Source organism: Loxodonta africana, chromosome 2 (genome assembly GCF_030014295.1).
Source record: "Loxodonta africana isolate mLoxAfr1 chromosome 2, mLoxAfr1.hap2, whole genome shotgun sequence".
Classification (NCBI taxonomy): Eukaryota; Metazoa; Chordata; class Mammalia; order Proboscidea; family Elephantidae; genus Loxodonta; species Loxodonta africana.
The window spans coordinates 69,305,001-69,329,309 of record NC_087343.1 but is presented as its reverse complement, the minus strand read 5'-3'; the positions used below and the strand labels follow the sequence as shown (position 1 = coordinate 69,329,309).

Sequence of the window (24,309 nt, the reverse complement as noted above, 5' to 3'; positions counted from 1 at the left end):
GTACAGGCGGAGCCAGGATGTGCCATTTAGGATGAGACCTAAAGATTGGGAATGGGAAATGCTGTGTAAAGGCTCAGTAAGAGAAAGAAATTAAAGATGTTTACCATGAATGGAACTCAATACAAACAGGAGACAAGTGAGAAATGAACTAGAGGGATAATAACAGTAGCTAATATTCACTAAGCATTACTATGTATCAAATGTGTCAGACACTGTGCCAGGCATCTCATTTAACTTTCAGGACTGTACCATGAGATTAAAAAAAAAAAAAAAACAGTTGCCATCGAGTGGATTCCTATCAGTGGTGACCCCATGTGGAGCACAGTAGAACTGTGCTTCACAGGGTTTTCAATGGCAGATTTTTTTTTTTAAGTAGAGCACGAGGCTTTTCTTTTGGAGGTGCCTCTGGGTGTAGTCAAACCTCCAGCCTTTCAGTTAGCAGCTGAGCATATTAACTGCACCACCTGGGAACACCGCACTGTGAGATGTTGTGTGCCATTGGGTCGATTCCAACTCATATGACCCTATAGGATAGAGTAGAACTGCCCCTTAGTGTTTCCATGGAGCGGCTGGTGGATTCAAACTGCCAACCTTTTGTTAGGAGCCTTAGCTCTTAACCACTGAGATCCAGTTGCTGTTGCCGTCGAGTCGATTCCAACTCGTAGTGAGTGACCCTATAGGATAGAGTAGAACTGCCCTGTACGGTTTCTAAGGAGCACCTGGTGGACTTGAACTGCCGACCTTTGGTTAGCAGCTGTAGTTTTTAACCGCTATGCCACCAGGGTTTACACCACTGAAATAGGTACTATTTTTCCCATTTTACAGATGAGAAAACTGAGACAGAAATCAAGTAACTTGTCTACTTGTAAGACAGCTAGTAAACGATGGAGCTAGGTCAGTCTGGCACCCCTAGACGCTGTGTTCTTACCATTTTGCCATGCTGTAGTATAACTTGGAGCCCTGGTGGCACAGTAGTTAAGACCTCGGCCGCTAACTGAAAGGTCAGCAGTTTAAATCCGCCAGGTGCTCCTTGGAAACCATACAGGGCAGTTCTAATCTGTCCTATAGGGTCACTATGAGTTGAAATCGACACTTTGGCAATAGGTTTGATTTCGTTTATAGTATAACTTATAAAGCATTTCCAGCTTGAAGGGCCTTATAAGCCATGACTAAGAGTTTGGACTTGATTGTAAGGGCAGTTGAAAAGCATTTAAGGATTTTAAAGCAGATTCACATTTTGGAAGGATTGTTCTGGCTGCACAGGCTGGAGGAGAGCTAATTTGGAGGAAAAGTCACAAATCAGGATAATTTTGTTTAATTGTGATGATACCTGACTAATGTATGGTGTCAGTAGGAATGGAGAAAAGTAGACAGACTGGAGATATATTTTTGGAGGTAGAATCACTACGAATTGGTAATTGATTCAGTGTGTGTGTGGCTAAGAGAGGAAATGAGGTTGACCTAGGTTTCACTTAGGCAATTACCCATTGCCATTGAGTGGATTCCAACTCATAGCAACCCTACAGGACAGAGTAGAACTACGTCATAGGGTTTCCAAGGCTATAATCTTTATGGAAGCAGACAAAACATCTTTCTCCCATGGAGTGGCTAGTGGATTCAAACTACCGACCTTTTGGTTAGCAGCTGAACACTCTAACCACTGAGCAACCAGGGCTCCTTAGGCAACTAGGTGGGCCCATTTACTGATACAGGCACCACCTGAGAAGGAGCAGGATTAGGGGGAGGATGGCTTCAGTTTGGGGCATGTTGTGTTGAGGTGTGCTCAGTTGTAAGAATGGAGATATCTAGTGGGCAGGTGGAGAGAAAAGTTGTAGCTTAGGAAACAAACCAGAGTCAAAAATAATGATCTCAGTGTCTTCACACATTTAATAGGAGGTAAGGCCATAAAGACCATAAAGGTGCTTTGGTGATGTAGTGATTAAGAGCTCCGCTGCTCACCAAAAGGTCAGCAGTTCAAATCCACCAGTCGCCCCCTGGAAACCCTTTGGGGCAGTTCTACCCTGTCCTATAGGGTCACTGTGAGTTGGAATCGACTCAATGGCACGTAACAACAACAAGGCCGTGGGAATAGATGACTTTACTCAGGAGAAGTATATAGCGTGTAAAGGGAAGGTCTGTACCTGTAGCTTCAGGAACACAAACATTTAGGGGGCCAGCAGAGAAAGACTGGCCTTCACAGTAGATTACCTAGATGTTTATGATAGGCTGAGTCAGCCCTGGTGCTCTGTGGGAAGACATTTGTTGACAGATTGACACAGCTGCATCCAAAGTTAACCTGATATCACTGTTGATTGAATTACTTGAACAAACATTTTGAGCACCCACAATGTATGGTTCTCTTGGGTCACAATGTCATAATCTGTGCACTCATAAAACTTAAGTCTAGTAAAGAAAATGTGCTACTTAGGGGAACAAAGGTTTTTTTAAGCCCTTATTGAAATTCCTTTAATCTTAGACCAGCATTACAGTTACGTTAACCTTCTTTCAGTTCAAAATAGTCCTTCGAAGTGTAATGATCTTAAATTGAGCCATTAAGCTAGATGGCAAGTCATAGATAAAGTGTTTAAATCTTGCAAAAATTGAGATAATAGGCATGACAGTGCTGTAGAAGTACAATGCAGGTGCCATTTGAAAAAATAAATACGGAAGATGTTAAAATAATTTCTTGGATAATCGATCCAAACAGTGTATTAAAGGAAAATAAGGCTCCATCAGAAACGTTTTGAGATGATCATCAAGGAGGACAAGTGTTATGTTATGCTCTTTTATTTTTAGGTATAATGCTGGCATGGATTCAACATGACATTTCATGGGGTGGTCCTGCTAGTGATTATTACAAGGTATGACTGTAAAGTAATGAGGCTGCTTTCCACAAACCGCACATAAAAATCGGCCTCGTCAGTTTTATGGTCACATGCTTCAGTCAATTTTTCCGCAGAATTATATGTGAACTTGCACCATTATATAGATAACAAATGCTACAAACTGCTCTCAGAAATAAACCTGCAATCTGTGGCCTGGTTTGAACCTTTTGGGATGTTAGGTTTGGCCCAAGAGGTTTTATAAACACAGGCAGCTAATTTTTAAAAAATCTATACTGGGAGGGAGATAGAATTTCATCCACACAAACCTAGATTTCTGTCCTCCTTTGAAAAATCAAAGGCTCTGACAATGCTGGGCCCATGTTTGAACATCACAGCAGTGGGTAGGATGGCTGACCTCTAGACTTATACTGTCCAGTTTGCCACAGGCCCCACTGGCCTGCTTTGGCCTACCTCACTCATTTGCTTTACCTGGATAGTGAAATAGTATGTAGTGGTTGTCTTAGTTATGTAGTGCTGCCATAACAAAAAATACTACAAATGGATGGCTTTAAAGAACAAAAATTTATGTTCTTACTGTTCTGGAGGCTAAAAGTCCAAGTCAAGATCTCAGCCTTATCAGTTCCTTTTCTGGGCCTGTCTCCTGGTTTCTGATGTCTGCCAACAATCCTTGGCATTTCTTTGTCGGTAGATGGGTCCTCACATAGTGTTTGTCTTCCCCATGTGTGTGTCTGTGTCTCTTCTGCTCTTTTTATAAGACAGCCCTCAGAAGTAATGAGGCTTAGGACCCACCGTACTCTGATAGGACCCCATTAACAAAAGAAAACCCCTATTCCCAAAAAGTGTAACATTCGTAAGTACAGGGGTTAGGACTTCAACATAACTTTTTGGGGGACACAGTTCAATCCATAACAGTGGTTAAAATCATGGGTTTTGAAACCAAACTGCCTCGCGCCACCGTTTGCAACCAGTAATACTAGGCAAGTTATGTAACCTTTCTGTGCCTGAATTTCCCCTTATGAAGAATGGGAATGATAACAGCACTTGCCTCATAGATGTGTTGTAGAATTAAATAAATTAGCACATGTAAATTGCACAATAAATAGCCTGCTGTCATTGCCATCTGCCAGGCCCTTATAGATATTTGAGTTTGCAACCCCTATTCTAAAGCAATGCTGGAATTTTTATGTCCTGATTTTGAGAAAGGGGAAAATCTTGGACTCTTAGTTGTTACTGGAGAAAAGGCATTTGAACACCAGCATCTGTGAAGTTAGGCGCCAAGGTGATACAAGTGGTTTGCAATCAGCTGCTAAACTAAAGGTGGGCAGTTTGAACCCACCCAGTGGCTCTACAGAAGAAAGGCCTGATGAACTGCTGCTGTAAAGATCACAGCCAAGAAAACCCTATAGAGCAGGTCTACTCTGTAACTCATGGGGTCGCTATGAATTGGGGCCATGGCAGCTAACAATAACAACAGGATCAGTGAAGTTAACTTTCCTTTAAAAACTGCCTTTCACACTCACAGTTGTTGAAATTATCTATGACGTTCATGTCAGTGATTTTCCATTTTCCATGAAGAATCTATCCTGTGCAGGTTGACCAGGTATAAGTGGCAATATATTAATGATGTGCTTGACGAAAACTCTTTTATTTTTTCTCCCTTTCAATGAAATCTTTGTAGGCAAGGTAACGAATTTTCTATAACCAAATTAACATTTCAGTCTGGCATATCAAAGTGAATCAAATTCTTAAAATATTTTACTGTGGTGTTTTAGTGATATAAGAAATCTAAATTCTACTACACCTGACTTTTTTCCACTCCTAAATTGTTCTTTTCTCTACTCCATTGCTGTCATTCCTAGTAGGCAGGGGCTTAATTCTTGACCCATATCTGTGAACTCTGAAATTCTCTTCAAGCCACTTAAGCTTTCTGAGGCTCAGTTTTCTTGTCTCTGCAATGAAGGAGTTGATGGCTAAGCTTTCTTTTGCTACTAAATTCTAAAGTATTTTAATACCAAGACTCCCCATCTCTGCAAGAATAAAGTGCACACTCCTAAGCATGGCCACATCTCTCTTTCTGCCCTTTACTTCACCGCTCCCATCATGGCTTCCATAGTCTTGCAAAAATCTGATTTGGCCAACTAATCCCTGACCTCTCGTGTGCTTTCCTACCTACGTGCCTTTGTTATCACTGTCCCTCTTCTACTGTCCGTTCATACCTTTGTGAAGCTTTTCTTCATGTCTCCGCTGAAAGTCTTGCCTGCCACTTCTTCTGCTTATTATTAGAGCTCTGTATCTTTTATGACACCTGGCACATCCTCATTTGTATTACAACTCTGGGTACATTATTCCGGATAACCTCATGCATTGTAGCTTCCTTTAGTGGAAGAACCTTACTTTATGGCTTCCTAAACATCTGACTTGGAGTTATGCCCTTAATAGGTAAAGTAAGTATTTAGAGGATTAATCAGTAGGATCACTACTGTTAGAATCTAGTACTGAAATAAATAGACGAGACTAGACATCAATCTTGATTTCATTTCATTAGATAAAACCTTAAATTTCTTGATGTCTCGTCTTATCTTAAACTGATAATAATACCTATAGCTTGTTTTCTTCACAGATTATTTGTACTTTATAAGTAGATGAAAGAGTTTTATACATTAGCTGAAATTTTAACTCTTATCAGTAGTTTATAATAAATGATTTTTGAGTTACTTTTGTCCTTCTTTTTGGGGGTCAAATGATTATGAAGGCATTTTTAACATGAGGACATTAAAAAAAAATGAGGACATTAGCACTTTCAAAATGTTTAAATCAAGGAACTCATTTAACCTGTTTTTAAACTCACGAAGAATTCTTACTTTCTGATGTTCTATCTACTTTGACTTCAGTAAAATATTTGGAGATTCTAAAGAAAGGAGTATATCTATAAACCCTTCATCTAAATCAGTAAAAAAGTTTAAATATTTAGAGTTGTACTTTTCATTCAACTTCATAAGAACGCATACATTTTATATAGATATTACTACCTATATGGTATAAAATGTGCCCACAGTTTGAATTTTAAAAGCAGAAGAAATTGAAATTCTCCTTAAAGCTCCTCAGACTATGATAACTAAAACCATAATACAGTAACCAAATATAAAACTTCAGGTATTACAAAACAAAAAGGAATCTAATGATTATCTCATTGAATCAAGTAAAATTAAAAGGAAAAGAAATGAGTTGAACAGAAATGATTGCAATTACCAATTATTTAATTCAAAGAAAACTTAGTTACTTAAACTATTTATTTTTTAATTAAATGGTTATAGAAAATAATATTGAGAAAACTTTGACAGGCTTCCCTCAAATCCAAAATAGACAGTAAGAGAGAAATACAATATTAAGTTCCAAGCATCACTGTTAAAGTTCCTAGTAACTAAATTATTGACTTTGGAAATGTAGGCGATGTAAAATTCCAAGAAAATAAATTTAGGTCAAAGATGATGTCATACTGTATGTTTAAGGGCCACTGAACAACCAACCTGTAGGGTGGCTATGAGTCACAATCGACTCAATAGCAACGGATTTGGTTTGGGGTTTTTTTCTGGAACAACCTGAGGCAACTGTTGGGGATACTCCATCCCTTTCTCTCACTTTTTCTCATTCCTCTTATCTTTGTCCCTTCTTTTTGGTCTCTTCTCTAACCTTTCTCTTTTCCTCCTTTGCTCTATTCTGTTTGTTTTTTTTTTCTTTTAACTACTTTAGTAAGGTGTAATTTACATGCAGTAAAATGCACAAAACACAGATGTGTACAGCTTAAAAATTTTAACAAATGTCAAAGCTATCACCTAGATTAAGATTTTAATTATCTCCATTACTATGGAAAGTTCTCTTGTGCCTCTATCATTGCTCCCTCCCTGCCTAGCGATTGTTACTCTGATCTCTATTATCCTTCTCTTTTATTCATTTTTTTCTAGTTATTGTCATGCCTCAGATGGGCCAGTGACACCACAGGCACTGTCTGGTTTTATAGCTGGGAATTGGAAGCTACCAAAAAAAAAAAAAAAACCCAAACCCATTGCTTGTGAGTTGATTCCAACTCATAGTGACCCTATAGGACTGAGTAGAATTGCCCCATAGAGTTTCCAGGGAGGGCCTGGTGGATTTGAACTGTTGACCTTTTGATTAGCAGCTGTAACACTTGACCACTACGTCACTAGGTTTCCACTGGGAGCTACACAGAGGTTGCTGATTCCCAGCTGCTGAGTATTTTCTAAAGCTTATAACCTCAAAGCAACAAATATTTATTATGCACCTCCCAGAAACTCCACACCATACTGGGCACTGAGTTACATACAAAATTACCTGCATGATCTCAAATATAGAGAAACTGACATTCCCTAGTTACTGGAAGGTAAAGAACGGGATCATTTACCTGTGCCCTCCCCTACCACCCAAACCAAAAAACCCGTTGCTGTTGAGTCGATTCTGACTCATAGTCAAGCAACCCTATAGGACAGAGTAGAACTGCCCCATAGAGTTTCCAGGGTGCGCCTGGTGGATTTGAACTGCTGACCTTTTGGTTAGTAGCCATAGCACTTAACCACTACTCTGCCAAGGTTTCCCTACCACCCAAGTTGTTTTAAAAAATAATAGATTTACTGTAAGCCCTTAATATTTAGCAAATCAAGAAATGAAGACCTCTAAAATCTGTTCTTGAAATCATCAGTTAATAAAATTTTATTGAAAATCTGCAATGTAGCTTTTCTGAAGAATTTACAAATACAAATTTACAAATTCCTTTTGTCAAGTAAAGCTTACATGACAGCAACTCTTTTTAGTATTTGAGGTTTTACGTGCTTGTTTGAAGAAGGTTTAGTTCTTGAAAGGTAATTAATTCACGTTTCAAACTTTTAGAGGTTTCCGGAAGATATATAGTGACATGTCTCCCATTCACTTCTTTCTCCTCTGAGACCCAGTTCTCCTTTCTCAGTGAACCAGTATGTATCCTTACAGAGATATTTATATGTGTAAACGATGGTAGCATTTCATTAAATAAAGACCATCCTTGCATTTCATACCATTGTGTATTTAGCCAGTCTCTTATCTGAATATTGAAATTATTTCCACTCTTTTTTTTTTTTTTTTAACATTTAGAAGAGAACGAGTTTTATTATGTTTCTTTTTTTTTTGTTACTTTAAAGACAGCCAGAGAGGAAGTTATGAAATCCATGGAATTTAAAGTGAACAAAGTAGGTTGAATTTAAATTTGTGGCAATTTGGAATAGTTATTGTTGTGGTTAAACCATTCGATCCTGGTTTATACATTAAGTTTTTTGTTCATTTGTTTGTTATTTATTTTGTTGCTTTTGTTGAGGCTATACACAGCAAAACATACCCCAGCAGTTTCCGCATGTACAATTCAGTGATATAGATTACATTCTTCGAGTTGTGCAACCATTCTCACCTCCTTTTCCGAGTTGTTCCTCCCACATTAATATAAACTCACTGCCCCTAAGTTTCCCATCTAATCTTTTGATTTGCTGTTGTCAGTTTGATCCCGTATAGAGGTACCTTGAAAGAGCACAGTGCTCAAGGCAAACATTCTTTACTAGTTAATCTAAATTATTGCTTGGTTTTAAGAAGACTTCAGGGGATGTTTTTGGTTTAAGATGTAAAGATTATCTCAGGACAGTAGTTTCAGAGGTCCATCCACTTTTTTATTCATACATACAATGCTGCAGTGAATAACTTCGTGCATAAGTCTGTGCTTTTGTGCAACTAAATTGGGAGGATAAATTCCCAGGTGTGTAACAGCTGTGTCAAAGGGTATATGCCTTTATAGTTATGATAGATTTGGTCAGTTTGCCTTCCATGGCGCAGGTACCAGTTTACGCTTCTACTAGCAACATGCGGGAGTACATCCCTGACATCCTCTTGAACCTTTTCACCTTTGCTACTCTGACAGCTGAAAATGGAATCCTATTTCTCCATATGTTTCAGAGTCATTTCTGTTTCCTGTGGTCTATCTGTTCAAATCCATGGCCTATTTTGTTTCCTATTGGTTAGTAGTATTTTTTTTAATGATTTGCTGGGTTTTATAAAGTAGGAATAATTGCCCTTTGTTAGTGCAATGCGTTGCAAATATTTCTTTCCAAGTTTTCATGTGTCTTTGAGTTTGCTTTTGGTGATCTCTGTATTTAGATTTTTTCTATGCAGTAAAATTTACGAGTCTTTAATGGTTTTTGGATTACAGGTCATGTTTAGAAAGGAAAACTTTGAGGGGAACCGTGGTGCTGTAGTACTGTGAACAGCCACAGCAAACAAAATGGGGAAGTGAATCACTTCTCAGCTGAGTAAGGGCTTCACGACATAGTCTTGCTACTCACTTTGACATGAATTTTGAGTACCACTGTATTGGCCAAGATTTTTGTTTCAAACAATAGAAACTGAATGGTTAATTTAAGCAGAAAAGGAAAGATATCAGGGAGCTCAGAAAAGCTAAGCAAAGACTGGAAAAAATAGGCACAGAAAATAGGCAAGACCAAGGAAACCCATAGCCAAGGCCCTGGCAAGACGCAGACAAGTTTAGGGCTGCTGCTGCCACTGGCATCGCTACCATTAGGAACAGGATCCTAGCAAAATGAATTCACCGTTCCCACTTCATTGTGTCACTTGTCTCAGATTTATTGTGCCAATTGCTCAGATTCAGAGTCCCAGATAGAAGCACTCAGTTGACCATGAACTCATAAAAATTATAGATGAATGAAGCTGAAATTTTAATTTAAACAAAGGCTGGGGAGGAAATAGTTGATATGGAGTTACTTTATTTAGAGTTTTTGTTATGTTGTTGTTGTTAGGTGCTGTCAAGTCGGTTCCGACTCAGAGCGACCCTATGCACAACAGAACAAAACACTGCCCCGTCCTGTGCCATCATCACAATCGTTGTTATGCTTGAGCCTGTTGTTGCAGCCACTGTGTCAGTCCACCTCGTTGAGGGTCTTCCTCTTTTCCTCTGACCCTGTACTTTGCCAAGCATGATGTCCTTCTCCAGAGACTGATCCCTCCTGACAACTGTTTTTTGTTATATTTCCCTTTAATGTTTAAGTTACAACTTTGTTAAAGAAGGTGACCTACCCAGAAACAGTTTTCTATTTCGTTTATTCTAAAAATATGAGATAGTTGAGTTTTATTAGTGCCTTTAATGATAAATGTGTCCTAAAGATTCTGGTAAGATGTGTTTTCATTCTCATTTGATTCTATGAATTTCTTTATTCTGTCCTTGATTTCTTCTATAACCCAGTAGTTTTTAAGCAAGGAGTTTTTCAGTTTCCATGTATTTGATTTTTTTTCTTTGCTGGCCTTCAATAATAAATGAGTTCCGTTTTAATACATGCTGAGATGAGATTATTCCAGAGCTGTTCATGATGGCATTTTTAGCCTGTTGTAGGATCAGTAATTGTGCATTCGACAGAGTTTTGTTCAGTATTTAATCAGCATCTACAGTTTCTGTGGAAACAGACTTAAATTGACCAGGATTCCCTGAGCTTTTTTTTTCCCACATGCAGTATTTTTCATAGTGAAAGAACCTCAATTTTTGTTCTTAATCCAGTTGTATTCTGCTATAACAAGACCTGTATGTTCCTGCATTAAAAAACATGGGGTTTATGGGGAAAGATTAGATTAGGGGCACAGTACTCGAAAACTTCATGAGTGACATTTAAAAAAAAAACTAATAAAAATATCAGCACAGTTTTACACATATTAAAAGGTTACCAAATAAATAAATAAATAAAGGTTAAAATAAATATGACATTTTACCTCGAAAAAGGCCAGCAGTTTGCTTATGGGAAGTAGGTACCAAAGAGTTACAGCATGTAAGCTACTGAGATGTAGTTCCTGCCATCACCTGCTTTTTTTTTTTTTTAACTTTTATTGAGCTTCAAGTGAACATTTACAAATCAAGTCAGTCTGTCACATATAAGTTTACATACATCTTACTCCGTACTCCCACTTGCTCTCTCCCTAATGAGTCAACCCTTCCAGTCTCTCCTTTCGTGACAATTTTGCCAGCTTCCCACTCTCTCTATCCTCCCATCCCCCTTCCAGACAGGAGATGCCAACACAATCTCAAGTGTCCACCTGATATAATTAGCTCACTCTTCATCAGCATCTCTCTCCCACCCACTGTCCAGTCCCTTTCATGTCTGATGAGTTGTCTTCGGGGATGGTTCCTGTCCTGTGCCAACAGAAGGTCTGGGGACCATGGCCGCCGGGATTCCTCTAGTCTCAGTCAGACCATTAAGTATGGTCTTTTTATGAGAATTTGAGGTCTGCATCCCACTGATCTCCTGCTCCCTCAGGGGTTCTCTGTTGTGCTCCCTGTCAGGGCAGTCATTGATTGTGGCTGGGCACCAACTAGTTCTTCTGGTCTCAGGATGACGTAGGTCTCTAGTTCATGTGGCCCTTTCTGTCTCTTGGGCTCTTAGTTGTCGTGTGACCTTGGTGTTCTTCATTTTCCTTTGCTCCAGGTGGGTTGAGACCAATTGATGCATCTTAGATGGCCACTTGTTAGCATTTAAGACCCCAGACGCCACATTTCAAAGTGGGATGCAGAATGTTTTCATAATAGAATTATTTTGCCAATTGACTTAGAAGTCCCCTTAAACCATGGTCCCCAAACCCCCGCCCTTGCTCCACTGACCTTTGAAGCATTCATTTTATCCCGGAAACTTCTTTGCTTTTGGTCCAGTCCATTTGAGCTGACCTTCCCTGTATTGAGTATTGTCCTTCCCTTCACCTAAAGCAGTTCTTATCTACTGATTAATCAATAAAAAACCCTCTCCCACCCTCCCTCCCTCCCCCCCTCGTAACCACAAAAGTATGTGTTCTTCTCAGGTTTACTATTTCTCAAGATCTTATAATAGTGGTCTTATACAATATTTGTCCTTTTGCCTCTAATTTCGCTCAGCATAATGCCTTCCAGGTTCCTCCATGTTATGAAATGTTTCACAGATTCGTCACTGTTCTTTATCGATGCGTAGTATTCCATTGTGTGAATATACCACAATTTATTTACCCATTCATCCGTTGATGGACACCTTGGTTGCTTCCAGCTTTTTGCTATTGTAAACAGAGCTGCAATAAACATGGGTGTGCATATATCTGTTAGTTTGAAGGCTCTTGTTTCTCTAGGGTATATTCCGAGGAATGGGATTTCTGGGTTGTATGGTAGTTCTATTTCTAACTGTTTAAGATAACGCCAGATAGATTTCCAAAGTGGTTGTACCGTTTTACATTCCCACCAGCAGTGTATAAGAGTTCCAATCTCTCCGCAGCCTCTCCAACATTGATTATTTTGTGTTTTTTGGATTAATGCCAGCCTTGTTGGACTGAGATGGAATCTCATCGTAGTTTTAATTTGCATTTCTCTAATGGCTAATGATCGAGAGCATTTTCTCATGTATCTGTTAGCTGCCTGAATATCTTCTTTAGTGAAGTGTGTGTTCATATCCTTTGCCCACTTCTTGATTGGGTTGTTTGTCTTTTTGTGGTTGTGTTTTGACAAAATTATGTAGATTTTAGAGATCAGGCGCTGGTCGGAGATGTCATAGCTGAAAATTCTTTCCCAGTCTGTAGGTGGTCTTTTTACTCTTTTGGTGAAGTCTTTAGATGAGCATAGGTGTTTGATTTTTAGGAGCTCCCAGTTATCGGGTTTCTCTTCGTCATTTTTGGTAATGTTTTGTATTCTCTTTATGCCTTGTATTAGGGCTCCTAGGGTTGTCCCTATTTTTTCTTCCATGATCTTTATCGTTTTAGTCTTTATGTTTAGGTCTTTGATCCACTTGGAGCATCACCTGCTTTTTGTCAGAAAGTTGTAGCACCAGATGTGGATGGGTTCTGCTCACAACATGCAGCGAACCTGAGGTAGCTGGAGATGTTTTGGAGTTTTTTGTGTATTCCTATGAGGCTCGGCTTAGCTGGGTGCTGTTGTCTACGTGCACCTTCTACGTGCACCTACATTTTTCATGGACAAAATTCACGTTATGCTCAAATTGTTCCCTAATAGATAAGTCATGTTGGAGCAAATTTGCGTTTTCGTAACAAGAATTATAACAGAATTGACTGTATTTTTACTAGAACAACTCTATAGCGTGTATTTTTAAAGTGAAATTAACATTAGGAGAAAAATGACTAAAGATGTTTTGACTCCATAACATTAAAGAAATTATTTTAAAATTGTTTTTCTTTTAAAATAAGCACGGTTTATGTTTGCAGTCTACGTACTTTATAATTAAGTTGGTGTGATATCCCCATTTGAAGGGTTTAAGAGTTCAACATCCTTCATTAAGAAAATAAAATAATACTGTCCTGTGCCTCTGAATGGTGGGTCGAAGCCATTATTGCAGGTTAAAATCAAAGTTTTAACTAAATGTTTGACCTCTGGTATTTATATCTTCAACATTACCTGCATGTGTCTTGACAAAATTTGAGTGCTGAATTTAGATGTTTCTTTTCATACCTAGCAAAGTGATTTTTCTGAAATTTCTCTAAGAAAGTGAGATTTTTTTTTTTTTTTTCCCTAACGGAAGGCAGAAAAACATTTGCTAACCTGGTTGTACACATATACCAACATATCTAGTAAACTAATTATTTTATATTTGAGGGAAAACCCACAGTACCTTGGAGTTTCTTTCTCAACATTGTAGATTGCTGGATGTTTAAGATCTTGGCTTTCATACTGTATTTCTGTTGAATTAGAGAAAAATATGTTTTTGAAGTATTTGTCAAAGGAAATAATTTGAGTAAATTAGTATTTTCATTGATTTCTAATAATCATAATAGTATTACTGAGTTGGGTAAGGATTGATTTTTATGTTTTTTAAAGAAATAAATTCTACAACAGTTGCTTTTCTTGGTTTTTTCATGTGATGAAATTTTTGTTTTTACTTGTTTATATACCTCTTTAAACGTTATCCAATTATGTTTCAGGTTGCAACAAGGACAATGTCAGAGCAGGCTGTAAAAAATGTGGCTACCGTAAGTATACTGAAAACTAGTGTTCAGTACTGTACTCTCAATGGGATTATTGCTGCTTTGGAAAACTGGATTTAGCACTCTGATTTCTGGGTCCCTGTGATCTCAGCCCTCTTATTTAACTCAGCTTTGCAGTTCATTCAGAAATTTCTGTCAGTAATAAATATTCACTTTTTTTTTTTTTCTAGACCCAGGTGATAAGTGGCTGTATATCTGGTGACTAGCAAAGGTGTCATGAAGTACAAGTGCTTAGTAGTAGATTTAGGAGTTTGGAGAAAGTATATGTGTGTGTACGTATATACATATAGGGATGTATACATGTATATACATGTGTATACGTGTGTGTGTGTGTATGTATATATATATATATTTTTATATATATACACATATAACTCCATTGCCATTGTGTCAATTCTGACTCATAGCGACCGTATAAGACAGAGAAGAACTGCCCCAGAGAGCTTCCAAGGCTGTAAATCTTTACGGAAGCCGACTGCCACGTCTTCCTCCCATGGAGTGGCTGATGGGTACAAACCACCAACCTTTTGGTTAACAGCTGAGCGCTTAACCACTCTAACCACTTGCTACCAGGGCTTATGTGCTAGCTCTTGCTCTCTCTCTCTCTCAGTCTCTCCATATATACGTTGTAGATAAATAGGTAAAGAGGGGATGGCAATGCAAACTATTTATGAAGGTCTTTCCTGTTTTTTGAATTTACTTATTTATCCCTTATTGTAAGAGTATAATTGATCCCAGAATTCTGCTCAGGGGCAAAAATTTAATTTAAACAATCATTAATCTCCATTATGAATAATACAATGGAATGGAAAAGTATACTGAAGTATGTGTAATTGTACCCTGTGAATTTGTAGTTATGTACTGTGTACAAACATTTCTCTAGTGAAATGTAATAATTCCTAAAGCTTTGATAGCGGCATTGCTATTTTCTAAGTTGTCTGGATACCATGCAAATTAGCCTGAATTGTCACTAACTCTCCAGTTCATTGAATAATTATTTTTACACAAAATAAGGGTAATTTTAAAACATTTCAATGGAAGAACATTTGATAAGAGAGTACTCAGAGCATAAATCTCAGAAAGAGATAAATCATAAATCATAAACTTCAGGACGCGTAAACGAATAAAGCATGGCGGGAGAACCAGTTCACATGCCTCTGAGCAGAGTCTGTAACCTGGCTCAAGGGAAAAGCTTGCTCACATAGCAAAATCAGGTACGTAAGTATTCCTAACCCAAGTATAAATGAAAACCCCTAAAGGATGTACTCACATGCAATAAATACTATAAAATATGGTCTATTTTTAAATTTGATTATATTTCTGCTTTGTTTACTTCCATTCATTGTAATTTGCATGTTTCATCTCTTTATTCAAGACTTAAAAACCGTGTGGGTTTGGGTGTGTGTGTGTTGTTATTAGTTGCCATGGAGTAGATTCTGACTCATGAGGACCCTGTATATGCAGAGTAGAACTGCTCCATAGGGCTTTCAAGGCTGTGACCTTTTAGAAGCAGATTGCTAGACCTATTTTCTGAGGTGCTCTGGGTGAGTTCAAACCACCAATGTAGTAGTCGAGCTCTTAATCGTTTGCACTACCCAGCGATCCATGTATATATTTATATGTGTGTGTATATATATATATTCATATAAATATATCCAGATATGTGTGTGTGTGTGTGTGTGTGTGTGTGTATGCACACAGACAATATTGACTTTGGAAACCCTGGTTGCATAGTGGTTAAGAGCTACGGCTGCTAACCAAAAGGTCAGCAGTTCAAATCCATCAGGTGCTCCTTGGAAACCGTATGGGGAAGTTCTACTCTGGCACAGAGGGTCACTATGAGTTGGAAGCAACTCAGTGGCAATGGGTATGGTTTTTGTTTGTTTGTTTGTTTTAATTGACTTCAAAATCTGGAACAGATCTTCTTATCCATTAATATATTAATATCAGTTTATCTACTTGAATTTCTTTTGAGACTGCTAGGAAAGCAATTGAACTCATTTTCTGGAAATAAAATACTGTATCTAGTCTCCTCATTGCTATTTTATTTTAGAAACAATGGGAGCATCTATAGTAATTAGAATTTTTTCAGAGAAGCCAATTAACGAATGGTTTTGACAATCTGCTTTAGTCCCTTATGCTGTATTATTCAGATCTTTGATTTTAGTGATTAAATAAACAATTTCTAACTTGTCACCTGTGGAAACATTTAGTAAATTTTACTAAAATTTAGTGATATTACATCTCTATACTGGTTAGAGATGAAGGTCTTCTCAGTTTTACAAATCTTTCTGATACAAACTGCATTTAAAAAAATAACTTGTCTATTGTTTGAGGGCCAGAATATTTGTATTGCTTGTAGAGGTAAGAGAAAGGTCAGCAAGACCTTTTGATAAGATTTTTTTCAGTTTTCTTGTGCTGTATGTGAAAGTTTACAGTGCAAATTAGTTTCTCATTCAAAAATTTATACACAAATTGTTTTGTGACATCAGTTGTAATCCCTACATTATGTCAGTTGATACGCTTTTATGACCAAAAATGTATGTGTTCTCCAGTCAGTTACAGAAGACTATTGCCTGTTGTTTTAAAAATTATGGCTTATATTGTGCAGTTTATACTTAAGATATTTTAATATTAGATTGAAAACTATTTTATTGTCACTGTGTTTTAATAGTGGATATATTGTTTTAAAAAGTTTCAACTTCAGGATAAATGTGTTACTGAGTAACATGGATCTCTCTTTTTAATGACAGTTTCCTCTTTAAAATTAATTTAGAATAGTGGATTATTTCTATAATGAGTTTTTATTTGAAGTTTTTTTTAAGTTGACAACTTGTAAATACTTAAAGCTACAAGGACACTGAATGTTTGAACATGGAATAAATGTCATATAGAATTATGACAGCTCTCAGAAAATATGCCTAAAAGAAGTTCAGTACAGTGAACTGGAAGTTTAGTCACAGCAGCAGCAAATAAAAAGATATCTAAATATCTTAAACACTTTATTTAGCTTAAAAATGTTTATTGATATAGAGTTGTCTTAGTTATCTAGTGCTGCTATAACAGAAATACCATAAGTGGGTGGCTTTAACAAACAGAATTTTATTTTCTCATAGTTTAGGAGGCTAAAAGTTCAAATTCAGAGCACTGGCTCTAGGGAAAGGCTTTCTTTTTCAGCTCTGGAGGAAGGTCCTTGTCTCTTCAGCTTCTGCCTGCTGGGTACTTGGAGATCTTCATGCATCTTGACATCTCTCTTACGGATATCTCTGCTGCTTTTGTTTGCTGTTCAGTCTCTTTTATATCTCAAAAGGGATTGACTCAAGACACAGCCTATGCTAATCCTGTCTCATTAACATAAAAAGACAACTCATTCCCACGTGGGATTATAACCACAAGCATAGAGGTTAGGATTTACAGCACACATTTTGGAGGGACACAATTCAATCCACAACAAGGGTCATGGCTGTATTTGCTTGTGGGTTTGCTAATTGCTGTTTCTGATAGTCTTTTTTGTATAAACCACATCTGTAATACATTTTCTACTGTTTCTAGTTTATTTCTTTAATGAAAAACAAGAAGTTAAGATACCTGCAAAGAAGTCTGAGTGCAGAATCCGTCTGTCATTATTTCTCAACTAGGGGTGATACTACCTCCTTGGAAATTTCTGAAAATCTTTTTTAGTTGTCGTAACAACAGGGTAGGTTCAGCTGCTAACTGAAAGGTTAGCAGTTTGAACCCACCAGCCACTCTGTGGGAGAAAGATAGGGCAGCCTGCTTCCATAAAGATTTATAGCCTTGGAACCCTATAGGGCAGTTTTACTCTGTAGGATCACTGAGTTGGAATTCACTTGAGGACAGTGGGTTTGGTTTTTTAATGTAGTGTCTGATTGTCTAGATCCCTGAGGGATAAGAATCAGGATCAACAAAAAGCTGGTTCCTATGAGGCGGAGGTCAAACATACCTCCACTCTCCAACTTTTTTACCATTCCTAACACCAGCTGTTCCTCCCACAGCACCCTCTACTTCTTTGTTGGGTTCAATAGTTCTTTACAGTGGCCACACAGAATTCACAGACCATACTTGCAGTTATGTGGCATATTAGGAAGGTAACAGGCTACAGCTCAGGATCAGGATTAACTTGGAAGTAACAGAATACAACTCAAGAGACAGAATCAACTTTGTCAAACAGGACGGTTCTCAGCTCCTTCTCTGTTGTACTAGATGAGGACCTTTCTCTCAGCTGAGCGCACACCCTTCTCTGCCTTTGGCCTCCCCGCCGCTGTTAGCGCAACTGAGCCCATCTAGGCCTCTGCCCTGCTCAGGCAAGTTTTACAGCTCTTTTAGCTCTGCCAGCAAAGGCACGGAGGCACCCCACTCCATCAGCAAGCCTCCTTCCTGAAGGTGTTCAGCTCTTTCTCTGGGCCAGCAAGCCCACTGTAGCCATCTGCTGGTCTCTTGTGTAAGCTTAACAGGATGGCAAAACTGACCAATCCTCGAGCTGGACCACAAGGGGCTCAATCCTGTTAGGTGGATTTTCAGGCCCCTGTTTGCATAGTAATTAACCAATCCTTTGCAAGACTGTGTGGCACAGCCACTAATTTTTGGCAGAATTATAAAACCAAGTCCATACACAAGAGAAACCCAATGCATTCAAGTAGGTAGGATCCAGGGATTATAAACATTACGCAATGTGTGGAACAGTCCTGGACAATGAAGAAGTGTCTGGCTCAAAATTCCAAAGGCACCTCCTTTAAGAAACAGGTACCATTTCTCAAATACTGTTTTAATTTTTTTTCCACAGTCTTTTTCAGTCTTCATGCTAATGCTTAATTTGGCAGCTGCTTTTTGAAGCAGTTCATCTAAATCAGTCTTTCCAAAAGTGCAGCTCTGTTTCAATTCTTCCTTTTCATATTTTATTGGCATACATGGTATTTAATTAAACAAATTTTGGAACAATCAAGAACAAACTCTTGGTGGAATAAAATAGCAGCTGATGAAGTAAAATATGTAGGCATGAGCTGAGGGAAAAGTGACCAGAAAGGCATAATGCCAGGAGAAGGGCTATGCAGCAACATCACGTGAGCCAAAAGAGTAAACATTTCTAAAATTGAGGGGAAATTGTCAGGTACACAAGGAAAGGATTGAAAAATGCTCGTTGGATTTGGCAAGTAAAATGCTTTGTTAAGCTTTGCTAGATCAATTTAAGTAGAGTGGTAGGTCATGAAACAAACCATAGATTCAAGCCTGAATGGTGGGTGATGAAGAACCAGAGAGAGCCAATGTATTCTCTGTTTTCAAGACATTTGCGTGAAAAAAGTAGGAAACATTGAGTAATTCCTAGAAGTGGAAGTGTGATGAATGGAGGGCTTTATTTTTAAGGTATAAGATGTTATATAAACCCAGAGGACATTAGAGGAGATGGTGAAGCTAGCAGAGATAGGAAAAGATTAAGCAAGTTCCTCTAAGAGGTGTGACAAGGACACCTCTTAAGTTTGGAAGAAACTAGGTAAGAATAGGTATAGATGTTTTCAGATATAGAAACAGAAAGTAGAGGTACATGCTGACTGGTAATCTCCATATTAAAAAGGAAGATTGTTTGAGGAGGATGGATTGAGTGGGACAGGGCAGTGGTTGAAAATAATAGGAGACAAGCACAAGTTTGGAAAAGTCATTGAGGGAAGTAGAAGAAGTTGACCAAGGGCAAATTAAAAAAAAAAAATCACTGAGGACCAAACTGAAGTTTAAAAGAATGAATTTGTGTTTATGCTAATATGCATGAATGTGTGATTGTTCTTAGGCATTGCTTGGCCATCCAAGAGGTGTTGTTGTTAGGTGCCCTTGAGTCGGTTCTGACTCATAGTGACCCTGTGTACAATAGAACAAAACACTGCCCGACCTGCACCATCCTTAAAATTGTTGCTATGCTTGAGCCCATTGTTGCAGCCACTGTGTCAGTCCATTTCATTGAGAGTCTTCCTCTTTTTGACTGACCATCTCCTTTACCAAGCATGATGTCCTTCTCCAGGGACTTGTCCCTCCTGATAACATCCAGGGGTAGGAACAACTAAGACAATGCTAGCTGTTTTGCAGCAAGGTGCAGTAGAAGATACTTATCAAAGAAGTGTTCGGATGGTCTGTAATAAGGAGTTTGATACCCGAAACCAAACCCACTGCCATCGAGTTTATTCTGACTCATAGTGACCCTATAGGACAGAGGAGAAGTGCCCCATAGGGTTTCCAAGGCTGTAAACCTTTACAGAAGCAGACTGCCATACGTTTTTCCCAAAGAGCAGCTGGTGAGGTGCATTTGAAGAACAAATAAGAGAGTCAAAGATGCTTATCAAAGTGTTGTTCAGATGGTCAATAATGAGGACTTTGATAGACTAGGAGAAAATGAAGGTATTAAGGGATGGAAGGTCTTAATGAGATTTAAAAACATCTATGCATATATTTAAGGGAGCGAGAAAACTAGAAGGATAAATATTTATAGTCAGAGTGTAATATTGGAATTTAAAACTTCAGAGATGGAACAGTTCCAGGTGATGACAAAGTCCATAGTGTGGCCATGTGTCTAGAATGTCAAGGAACTGAGAAAAGCAAGGGTGTCCATCCAGGTTTATACTAGGGTTTAGGGAAGAGAGCAGGGGTGTGAGCTAGGTTCCAAAGTTAGACAGCAGCAGGGGGCTCAATAGGAGAGTATAGGACCAATATTTAGAAACAGTATCGTGAAGCCTGGAGAATATGAATAATACTGAGATAAAGGATAATTAGCTTTATAGACATATCCTCAAGGGGACAACCCAATATCCATTAAAATAAATGGTAGAGGGAACATTGTGTCAACCGGTTAATCATGTAGAATAGTTTGTTCACTAGGGATTGCATGCTTCAGAAGCTATAGTAAAAAAAAAATTGAGAGTTGGGGGCTATGGTCACCTAAGCCAGAGGAACAGAAACAGAGCCATATGGGATGAGATTCAAGGAAGGATAAATGAATACAAAGGCCTACATTTATGGATAGGGACCAAAATAATAGGGATGTGAGATTAACTGGGCTTAAGAATTCAAAAGTTTTGGGCAGAGCCAAGATGGCAGACTAGTCAGATACACTAAGCCATCTCACTGCACCAAAAACCTGTAAAAACAAGAAAAACAGATGCAGACGTCAATCCTAGAACCCTGAACCTTAAATGAAGGAATGAATTATTAGATTGGAAGCCACTGAGGAGGAGGAGAAGCTGATAGAAAACAGGGAAGGAATAGAGATACGGAGTGGAGGTTCCTGACCAAGTGGCATGAATCTATCTTGGAATAAAGCCAACAACCCCGCACGCAGAAAGGTACCTCCATGAAAGTCCCAATAAGAGATAGAGGTGTGGTGTGAACACACCCAGAACTAAGTAAGAACACATTTGCTGGCTACAACTCAAGGAGAAGCCCAGACTTTCTCACCCGGTAACCACAGGAACACACTCCTACAGTCTCCACCCCTCTGGTGAATTGCGGCTATAACCATGCTATTGTGGCAACCCTAACTGCCAGGAACCAGAGTACCAACCTACCCTACTGCCCTCCTCCATCTAGCCCCCTCTGCCCTGCCTTTGATCCCTCTCCTACCTCTCTCTGCTCCACCACCCACAATCCTGAAGGGACCCAGCCTGGACCCTAGGCCCCTTCCTGCCGGGTCTGGATCCCTCCTGCTGCTGCCTGTGGCTCCGAAGGGACTCAGCCCAGACCCCAAGCTCCTCCTGCTTGCTCCAGACCCCTCCCAACACCCTCTGCAGCCCCCAGGCAACCTAGCCCGGACCCCAGGCCCCTTCTCACCAGCTCCAGACTTCTCCCGCTGTGTGTCACATCACTCAGGGGACCTAGCCTGGACTCCAGCCCCCTCCCACTGGCTCCAGTCCCCTCCCTCTGCCCATCACAGCACCCAGGGGACCCAGTACAAACCCAAGCCCCCCATCCCACTGACTCTAAACCCCTTCCAGCACCCGCCATGGCCCCCAGGGGACCTGACCCAGACCCTGTTCTCCCTCCCACCAGCTCCAAATCCTTCTCCACTGCCTGCCATGGCCCCGAGGTAACCCAGCCCTAATGCCAGTCCCGTTCCCACTGGCTCCAGACCCCTTCTGCAGCCCACTGCAGTCCTGAGGAGACTCAACCCGGACTCCAGGCCCTTCCCCGCCACCTCAGGACTTCACCTTGGACTGCAGCAGCCCCTGCTTCAGCCCCCAGCCCAGTTCACACTGCAGACAAACAACCCATCTCTACCCGTTCCCTTCCTGCTGGACCTGCCCTGGATACCAGGACAAGCTTTTGAGAACTATCGTGCTCACAGACTAGTAAACACAAAGCATGCCTGACCCATCCACCCAAACTTAACCAAACAAAACAAACACCAGGACAAAATAAACAAACCTACAGGCAGTCAAAAAAATAATAATAATAATACCCGAAATGTCTCAGAGACAGCAGACAGTATCAAAACGTATCTAAAAAAGAACAAAATGGCTCAGTAAGCAACCAGAATAAAGCACCAACTGACCTTCCAGCAGAAAAAAGGCACTGGAACTACCTGATAGGGAATTCAAAAGTATAATATTCAGGGCTCTCGAAGAGATTAGGAAAGAGATCAAGGGAAACACAGACAAAACCATGGAAAACACAGACAAAAGCAACCAAATTATAGCCAAAATCAAGGAAAACACAGACAAAGCAATAGAAGAATTCAGGAAAATAAGAATAAAATGTCAAAATAAATAAACAATTACAAATCATACAAAAACAGCAATTAGAAATGCAAAAGATAAAAACAACAAAATTTTAGAAATGGACAGCACAATGAAAGGTTTTAGGAGCAAATTTGAAACAATGGAAGATGGAATCAGTGAAATTGAAGACAAATCTATGGCTGCCACTTTGAGGAAAAATCAGAGAAAAGAATGAAGAAAACCTAAGAACTATGTGGTATGCAATCAAGAGCAAGAATTTGCTTATGATTGGAGTTCCAGAACAAGGGGAGAAAATGGAAAACACAGAGAGGATTATTGAAGGTTTGCTAATAGGAAACTTCCCTAGTATCATGAAAGATGAAAAGCTGACCATCCAAGCTCAGCAAACCCCATATGGGATAGGCCCCAAAAGAAAGTCACCAAGACATATCATAATAATACCAAAACCAAAGACAAAGAATCCTGAAAGCAGCTCTAGAAAAACAAAAAGTCAGATACAAAGAGGAAACAATAAGACTAAACTCTGATTACTTGGCAGAAACCATGCAGGCAAGAAGACAATGGGAGAAACTTTGAAAGAAAAAAATTTCCAACTAAGAATAATTTAATTTATCCTGCAAAACTCTTTCTCAAATATGTTGGCAAAATTAGGACATTTCAAGATAAACAGAAATTAAGAGAATTTGTAAAAACCAAACCAAACTTAAAAGAGTTAGTAAAGGGAGTCCTTCACTTAGAGAACCAACAACATCAGACAACAACCTGAATCTAGGACACAAGTCAGTATCAGCCAAATACTGATCCAGGTAATGAACTCTGAAGGATAAAACAAAACTAAAAGATTCAAAACAGGGAACTAGAGATGTCAATCTGTAAATGATGACAATGCCAGAACAATGAAAGGGGGAATACACGATGTAGATATAGAACTTTCAAATGAAGACAATGTCAAGGCTATATCAATTAATAAAATACTGGTTCAAACTTAGGAAGATAAGGATAAATTTCAAGGTAACCACAAAGAAAGTTAACAAATCTACTCTTCAAAATAAAGAAGAAAAACATAAAGTCTCAGTAAACACAAAATCTACAGTAACAAAAGAAACAAAAAGAAATTTCATTATTATAAAAACCCATGAAAATGTTTCCACACAGAAAGAAATAATCTTTCATGGCTATGATAGAAGGGAGGGAAAAACACTAACTAGACAGTAGATCAGTGGTAACTTTGGTGAAGGGTAAGACAGTACACAATACTGGGGAAGTCAGCATAACTTGACCAGGGCAAAGTCATAGAAGCTTCACTATAAAAAGCTTCACAGACACATCCAAATGCCCTGAGAGACTGAGCTGCTGGGCTGAGGGCTGAGGACCTAGGACCATGGTCTTGGGGAACATCTAGCTCAATTGGCGTAACATAGCCTATAAAGAAAATACTCTACCTCTGACTGTGATAAGTAGCAACTGGGGTCTTAAAAGCTTGTGACAGGCCATCTAAGATATACCTACTGGTCCCATCCCAGCTGGAGCAAAGGAGAATGAAGAAGACCAAAGACCCAGGGAAAGATTAGTTCAAAGGACTAATGAACCACAACTACCACAACTTCCACCAGACTGAGCCCAGAACAACTAGATGGTGCCCAGTTGCTACCACCGACTGCTCTGGCAGGTATCACAATAGAAGATCTCAG

The 24,309-nt window shown here is 39.1% G+C and overlaps 1 protein-coding gene across 1 annotated transcript in view; it reads left to right on the top strand.

The window, feature by feature from the left end:
• Positions 1-24,309, top strand: part of SREK1IP1 (SREK1 interacting protein 1) — a 47,199-nt gene that overhangs the window by 1,891 nt on the left and 20,999 nt on the right. The window contains exon 3 of the mRNA XM_023545504.2: positions 13,824-13,871. Within this exon, the coding sequence (XP_023401272.2) occupies positions 13,824-13,871 (48 nt within the window). The remainder of the gene's footprint in view (positions 1-13,823; positions 13,872-24,309) is intronic.